The 8,445-nt window shown below is 50.4% G+C and overlaps 1 protein-coding gene across 1 annotated transcript; it reads right to left on the reverse strand.

Moving 5' to 3' along the window:
* Positions 1 to 3,126: 3,126 nt before the first annotated feature.
* LOC309351629 (interferon-induced protein with tetratricopeptide repeats 5-like) lies at positions 3,127 to 7,894 on the reverse strand (the record flags this gene model as incomplete). Its single annotated transcript, XM_081879419.1, has 2 exons — positions 3,127 to 4,956; positions 7,851 to 7,894. 2 exons carry the CDS (start codon positions 7,892 to 7,894, stop codon positions 3,606 to 3,608), a joined length of 1,395 nt encoding a protein of 464 aa, XP_081735545.1. The 3' UTR covers positions 3,127 to 3,605.
* Between the last annotated feature and the right edge of the window lie 551 nt (positions 7,895 to 8,445).

Genomic DNA, 8,445 nt, shown 5'->3' on the forward strand with positions numbered 1-8,445 from the left:
CACAGCGGCAGCAGGAGGCCCTATTAGCTAAAGTGGTGCTTCAGGTTAAGAACAGTTTCAGGTTAAGAACGGACCTCCAGAACGAATTAAGTTCTTAACCCGAGGTACCACTGTGTTGAAGAAAAAAATGGTTATGTAACTTTATTTGGAATTTGTGGGAGTTTCATGAAATATATTCCAAAAAATAAAAATGAAAAATAAAACCACTTTTGACTTTTGAGTTGCGGTGATGGACTCTCCTTCCTTGGAGGTTTTTAAGCAGAGGTTGGCTGGCCCTCTGTCAAGGATTCTTTAGCTGAGATTCCTGCAATGCAGCCGGGGGTTGGACTGGATGACCCTCCGGGTCCCTTCTGACTCTTAAGATTCTACGATTCTAAGCAGCTGAGTTGGCTTGGTTATAGCAGGGGCTGGAAAAAGTACAGTGAAGGCCAATTCCACCTACAGGGCCAATTCCACCTACTGAAGCAGTCAAATGGGCTCCGATAGGTTTGGGTGACCGCATAGGCAAACGTGCATCAATGGCTGTTCCAGAAGAAGACTGCTGGCTGGGTGGCAGTTTCCTGGAAAAGCCCCCCTTTCCTAAAGGTTAGGTTCTGTAGCCTTCTTTGACTTTACCGACTGGTGGGGTCTGCGTTGCTCCCGGGAGGGAGAAAGGAAGTCAAATGACACCGAGGTTGATTCAGAGAAAGAGTTTATTCTGCTCTCTGGATAGCAGAAGGCACTTGTGTGGTCAGTTCACAGCAAGTCCAAAGAAATGAGAAATTTCATGCAGTATATATATATCCTCCAGACACCCTCTCCCCCCTTCCCCAGGAATCCAGCCTTGTACGTTCATACACGTAAGTTGACACCCATGACCATAAACAGATATTCCTGTTCCGGTACTCTTGACCATAAAAGGATCTTCCTGTTCCTATACTCTTATCTTGGGGCAGGAAGATCACCAACTCTAAGAACATTCCTGGCACCGTTTCTGGGTCTCTTGTCAGACTTGACAAGGTCTGTGTGTCTTTTTGTGGTCAGGATGTAAGATAAGACCCAGACGTGCCATCCCTGCTCCACGGAACTGGCAAGGCCATCCATTGCAGTCACAGACTGATAAAGGAGAGGGCTTTGAGCACTTGGTTTATACAGCTGGCTTTATAAGTTTATACATTGACTCAAGAGCTCAAGTTAATGCATTTTAGGAATGCTCCCTTGGAGGAGGAAAAATGTGGATTTTGGGTCCAGTTTCAGACTGACTGCACCGAAACCCATTCCTTCAGTTGCCTGGTCTACAAACCCAGGTGGGATGAGAGGAACCACGGGGAACAGGGTGGTCCTCAACTTGGAATTTAAAATCTGGCCAGCGGGTCGGGAGCCTCCCTCACCAGCTCCCCCCTGCCCAAATTCATCCTCCCGCCTGATCCCTCTGGAGATTCCAGCATCCTTCGCCTGCTCTCCTGTCAAAGGCACAGGAGCCCTGTCATGATATTACTTGTCAGTCTCCCTCCCTCACACTTTCAAGGCACCTCGGGGAGCTTATTTCATCCTTGAAAGAGAAAGGAATGCAAAACAGCACCCTCCCCTCTTGAGATTGTGGGATGCGATCCAGGAGAGGCAGTCAAGTACAACATTCCTCGTTTTCCTAGAGAAGACATGCCAGGGAATGTTTGGTCCAGCCAGTCGAAACTTCCTCTTCCTCCTGGCTGGAGCATCCTTCCTTTTGCATGTGATAGAAGGTGGGTGTGGCCTCACATGTCCAGGTAACAAAAGGACAAGTCACGCGGCACACCTCCCTCTTTTTGACTTCCTTCTTCGTTTGACCAGTTTTTAGCTAGGACTGCAGAAGCGCTGGGATTATTCCCCCATATGGGGTAGATCCACATGTACCTATTTGTAACCCAATCTGCATTCAGGAATCCAACTGTGAACTGATGTGAGTAAACTTCTCTTATTGACTTTGAATAAGTTTGTGGCGTCTTTATTCTTTTAAGAGGAATTCAAGGGCATTTACCAGGAACGTACAATCTTAGACAGACTGAATTGTATAATAGTGAGAGGCTCACACGAGCCTGCAACCAGCTATCTGCTGTGCATGTAAAAAGGGGGGTGTAACTCTGCTACATAAAGGAACTTGCCAGCCCAAGTTAGGAAGGATGTTAATAAACCAGCCACTTTGGGCAGCTTCCAACAAAATATTAAAATACAGTGGTCTGTTAAACATTAAAAGCTTCCCTAAACAGGGCTGCCTTCAGATGTCTTCTAAAAATCTGGTAGTTGTTGTTCTCTTTGACATCTGGTGGGAGGGCATTCCACAGGGCGGGTGCCACCACCGAGAAGGCCCTCTGCCTGGTTCCCTGTAACTTGGCTTTTCGCAGCAAGTGAACCACCACAAGGCCCTCGGTGCTGGACCTCAGTGTCCAGGCAGAATGATGGGGGTGGAGATGCTCCTTACCAGGAACGTACAATTCAATCTGAGAGGCTCACACGAGCCTGCGACCAGCTATCTGCTGTGCATGTATAAAAGGGGAACGTAAACTCTGCTAAGTAAAGGAACTTGCCTGCGCAAGTTAGGAAGGATATGAATAAACAATATATCCTCTCCTGCCACCCTGAACGTTCCCAAAATCATCCGGCACCGCATGGCTCTGCTGAAGGTTTCCTGGATCTCTTTCAGCCTTGCTGAAATCTGCAGGTGCAGAGCAAGATGATGGTAGGCTTGAGACTGGCACTGGGAAACTTCCCAAAGAGTGGCTCTCTTCCCAAGTTCTTGTTTGTGTTTGTTCTGCAGCTGAGACACGGAAGAGTCTCAGCCACGCACCACCTGTGGCATTTCAACCCTTGAAGTGTGTTTTATGAATGCCCAGCTCACTTCTGCAATTAGTTGGAAGGGACCCAAAGGCTAATCTGTTTCAACCCCCGGCAATTCTTACTTGGCTTTAAACTGTTTGCAATATTGTGCAATGCCATCTTTCGATATATTAATAACTTGAATGGTTGCAACCCGCCCTGGGACCTTAGGGTGACGGGCCAGCAATATGTGGTCACCATAATCTTAATACTGTTACGTGGCACCCAAATCTCTGAGCGGAGCGATATCCCGGGGCTCAGTTTCCTTGGAACAGGCAACAGTGGAGACCATGGTGTCTTTAAGATATATGGTTTATTTGCAGAACATATATACAACCTGAGCCCTGGATGGAGGGGCTCACAGACTTAACACTCCAAAAGGTCTTGCTTCTTCCATACTGACAGCCTTGGAATCGAGCGAAAAACAAACTGATCATTGCACTGAACTCCAGCAATGGAAACCTCCGTTAGATTTTAACCCTTGCCAGATCCAGGACTTTCCACCTGCAACTAAAAATAATAATAGTAATAGTAATAAAAGCAATGCAACTTCTAGAAACAACTACACAGATAAACACAGCTGGAAACTTTTTTCTCTCTCCTTTAGTGCGGGGAGGGGACTGCAATGAAACTTCATGGAAACCAGCTTTTCCCCAGCAAAAGCTGCTGGAGGGTCCAGGGGCTCAGAGGCTGCCGGAAGAGTCTTCTCCAAAACTGGAAGGAAAGAGTCACAACCCCCTGCCTCTTTGCGAGTGTGTGAGTGTGGAGGTCCTTCACTGCTGGGCCCTGCCATTCCCTCGCCACGAACCCCTTCGCTGTTGACTTGTAACCTGAAGCCCTGTTTCATTAAGGAAGCTGTAGACAGCTCTCGCTTGGTCCATTTCTCCGTCTTCCCTGAACATCCTCGCCAGCCCCTTCAGGCGAATTTCCAGCTGCTTCCTCTCAAGGGAGTGGTCTCCAGGGATCCTGGCGGCTGCCTGGTACATCTCTAGGGCCTTGCTCTTCATCCCCTTCTTGTGGAGGAGAAAGTCCCCCCAGTGCATGTAGATGGACTGCTGGCATCTCTTGCTGGCTCCCGGGAGATCCTCCATCAGGTTCAGGTAGATCTCTTCCTCGTAAGCCGGAGACCTCTCACCGTAAGCTTTTGCCAGCTTCAGCCGGGTGAAGATGGAGAAAGGATCCATCTCCAGAGCGCGCTTGAAGCTCTCAATGGCAGCCTCGACGGCTTCTTCTCTGACATCGCCTGGAGAGTGCTCCAACAACTGTAGGTAGCACATGCCAAGGTCATAGTGTAGGAGATGGTAGCCAGGATTTAGGGCGATGGCCTTCTTCAGAATGGAAATGGTACGGGTAAGGGACTGGATCTTGTACAGCTTGGAGACGATTCGGAGGACTTCGGGGTTCACGCTCTCCTGGGCAACATCGTCCGCAAGGAAGAGCGCTCTTTCCGTGTCCACCGCCGTAAGTGTCTGAGCCAAATAAGCTTTGGCTACGTAGTTCTGCGGCTGGCGGGCGACGACTTCTTCCAGCAACTTCTGGGCTTCTTTCTGCTGTTCAGTGGCCCAGGAATGAGTGTAGGAGGCATAAACGGAGATGGCCAGTCCGGCCTGGAACTCCTTGTTGGACTCTTCCGCCTCCAGCGCCTTCCGGAAACATTCTGCGGCCTCGTCCCCGTTCCGGAAGCCCCCGGCCAGGAGGGACCAGCCTTTCTGAGCGTGGATTTCGGGGATCATCACAGAGTAGGCCTCTGGGCTGGCCAAGGACCGGCAAATGTCATGGATGCGTCCCAGGTAGAGGTCCACCATGTCGTAATTGACCAAGCGGTAGTAGACCCAGGCGTAGTTGCCGTAGGTCACCAGGGCCTGGCGGGAGAAGTTGGCGGGGTGGTCCCTCTTCAGAGCCCCCTCTGCTTCTCGGAGGCTGTCCAGGGCCTCCTCGTAGTTCCCCTGGAAGTCCTGAAGGTAGGCCCTCATGGCAAGGTAGGCACCTCGGTTGCGGTGCGGGGTGTGCTGGGCCAGCGGGGCCAGGGTCTGCAGGATGTGCAAGGCATCCACCTTGTCCTTGAGCTCGAAGTCCCAGGTGAAGTGGCACTGCAAGCTCTCCAGCTTCGATCTCAGAGGTCGGCTGCAGAGGGAAGAGGCAGGCAGGGAGGGAGGGAGGGAGATCGAGAAAGGGTGAGGGACACTCTTGGGATGATATACAGTGGTACCTACAGACTTCACTAACCCAGAAATAGTACCTCGGGTTAAGAACTTTGCTTCAGGATGAGCACAGAAATTGCAAGGTGGCGGCAGCAGGAGGGCCCATTAGCTAAAGTGGTGCTTCAGGTTAAGAACAGTTTCAGGTTAAGAACGGACCTCACCTCCAGAACAAATTCAGTACTTTACCCGAGGTACCACTCTACAGTCGTACCTCAGCTCCCGAACGCCTTGGGAGTCGAACGTTTTGGCTCCCGAACGATCGAAAACGGGAAGCGAGCGTTCTGGTTTTCCAGCGTTCTTCCTGCAGCCAATCGGAAGCAGCGCTTTGACAGTCGAATGTTTTGGATGTCAAAAAGACTTCCGGAACGGATTTTGTTCCAAGGTACGACTATACAGAATTGGGGGGAAATGTTTAAAAGTACCTTTTAAAAAAAACACCAGAGTCCTTTTTGTTGAGGATAATTCAGAGGGAAATTCCTAGGTATCAAAAAAGGCTATTTAAAAAAGGCTACAACCGCAACCCGTGTTTTGCTAGCCCAAATATGGAAAACGAGCAAAGTCCCAACCAAAGGAGAATGGCAACTTAAATAAAGTTACCTGATTTTTTTCAATGAATCCGGAGACACTTTTCAATTTCCTACTAAACAGATGGATTGTGTCATGGGACTGATTTGTAAATCCAGGGACGTCTGCTAACCTTAAACTTAAATTTATGGAATACACACAGCTTGCAGATTTGACATGCAAAATAACAGAACAGGAAGAGTATACATTTAGAGAAGGCTGGGAAATATTTACTGATTATGAAAATTGTGTACAGCTGTAAACGGTGGCAGCCTTATGATAAATTCAACAGTGCAAATAAGTTTTGATGGTGTAACAATGGAATACGGAATGGTTTAGGTCATTTACAATATGCAGGGATGTACAGTAGGCAAAATGAACCACGGAAAGAGAGGAAGGGAAGTCATTGATCTGAGATGGTTTAAATGAATACCTTGAAACATAAATTAGAAAAATCTAATAAAACTATAAATAAAAAGAGAGAAAGGGTGAAGGAGTGCTGCGGGCAGGCAGTTCTTTGCTCAAAAGGGCCAGGGGAGATTAAGGATTTAGACTTGGGCATCACTGGAATGTGCCAAAAAAGGAAGGGTCACACCTGTTGCCCCGCCCACCTTTACCCCAGGTCCCGCCCACTTTTACACCTAGGCCCCGCCCACTTTACCCCTAGGCCCCGCCCACCCAAGCAGGTGCTTCCTCCTGCTCCCTAGATTTGCCCATAGAGTGTCATAATAAAAGTTCCGTCGGTAGAGCAGGAGACTCTTGATCTCTGGGTTGTGGGTTCGAGCCCCACCTTGCATTGCAGGGGACTAGATGACCCATGGGGTCCCTTCCAACTCTACAGTTCCACGATCCTATCTCCAGCCCTACCTGTAGATGCCAGCAGGGGACCACAGGATTTTAGAGTTGCAAGGGACCCCGAGGGCCATCTAGTCCAGCCCTGAGATCTTCTGCATGCAAAGCCCAGGAATCCGAGGAAAACAAAAGTCCTTTGGAGGTTTATAAGCAGGGCTGGGAAGGCCACCTGCCAGGGATCCTTTAGCTGAGATTCCTGCCTTGCAGGGGCTTGGACTAGATGACTCTGGGGGTCCCTTCCAACGCCACAATTCTATGATCTCCAGTGTCAGAGGCAGCCTGCCTCCGAGACTGTGCGCACACCGCCCTTCAAAGCACATTTAAAGTGTGCACACACTGCCAGGACCCTGGGGACTGAAGGATGCTTGGAAATGCCCCTCGGATGTGTAAACTGCAGTTAACAGGGTTCTTTCTGGGTGGGGCGTGGGGCTTCAGGGAAACATCCTGGGGGTTCTTTTCCTCAGTACAGTGGCACCTCGGGTTAAGTACTTAATTCGTTCCGGAGGTCCGTTTTTAACCTGACACTGTTCTTAACTTGAAGCACCACTTTAGCTAATGGGGCCTCCCACTGTTGCCGCACCGCCGGAGCACAATTTCTGTTCTCATCCTGAAGCAAAGTTCTTAACCTGAAGCACTATTTCTGGGTTACTGGAGTCTGTAACCTGAAGCGTATGTAACCCGAGGTACCACTGTACTGTGAATGTGGTACACCACGAGGTGCGTGGCTCCCCATATGCTTAAGTCATCTAGTCCAGCCCTGAGATCTTCTGCATGCAAAGCAGGTGCTCTAACCACTGAGCCACAGCTGCCGCTCTCCTGATGTCGCGGGACTCCCGCTCCCGCTGCCCTTGCCCTTGGCCATGCTGGCTGCCGAAGCTGGGGTCCAGCAACACCCAACTTGCATTGCCGGGGGCCAGGCTATTCGGGGTGGGCGTTTCCCTCCCATCTCCCCCCTTTCTAGGATTCAAACTCCCGCTCCACAAAATGCAGAACGGGAGGTCTTTAAGCCGGAGGAGTCAGATCTACGCAGGAGGAGTCCCTGCTCACCTCATTTTTCCAGAGAGGAGGCTGAATTTCGCAGGAAGCGAACTTTCCCTCGCCCGCGGTCCAGCAGTCTGCAGGATGCGACCTCCCTCTGCAAACCTTTGCCTCCCTCTCTCACTTTATATAGCAACGCAGTGAGCTCACTCGGGCAGAATAGAAACCGAAACTCAAAAGAGAGGTCCGTTTCCTGTTGTGGAGAGGAATGTTGCTTGGCTGCTTGCAAAGCCCTCAAGCGCAACATTTTATTTTAATTTTAATCCCCCCCCCAAGCACAACACTTTAGCCCCCCACTCGCGGAAATGAATAAATCAGGGTTTAAACGGGGGCCATACTGCAAAATTCTATCTTGGCTCTCACCTGCAATCGATGCAAAGCTCCTCCCGGCTCGTTTTGCTCTCCATCCTTGCCTGCTCGCGCCCCACTCCGCTCCCCGATTCCCCCGCGCCTCCCGCTCTCCTCCCCGTCCCGATCCCATGTCCACAAGGTCGGGAGGGATCCTCAATCCACCCTTGCAAGGTCTCCTCTGCTCGGCAGGGCAGCATCTGAGCAAAACAGCTGCCTCCGAGCCTCTGCGAGGCTTTGCAGAATTAGCTGTTGTTGTTGAGTCGTTTAGTCGTGTCCGACTCTTCGTGACCCCCTGGACCAGAGCACGCCAGGCACTCCTGTCTTCCACTGCCTCCCACAGTTTGGTCAGACTCATATTGGTAGCTTCGAGAACACTGTCCCACCATCTCGTCCTCTGTCGTCCCCTTCTCCTTGTGCCCTCCATCTTTCCCAACATCAGGGTCTTCTCCAGGGAGTCTTCTCTTCTCATGAGGTGGCCAAAGTATTGGAGCCTCAGCTTCAGGATCTGTCCTTCCAGTGAGCACTCAGGGCTGATTTCCTTCAGAATGGAGAGGTTTGATCTTCTTGCAGTCCATGGGACTCTCAAGAGTCTCCTCCAGCACCAGAA

This window comes from Podarcis erhardii, assembly GCF_964252035.2.
Source record: "Podarcis erhardii genome assembly, chromosome: 10".
NCBI classification, from domain to species: domain Eukaryota; kingdom Metazoa; phylum Chordata; class Lepidosauria; order Squamata; family Lacertidae; genus Podarcis; species Podarcis erhardii.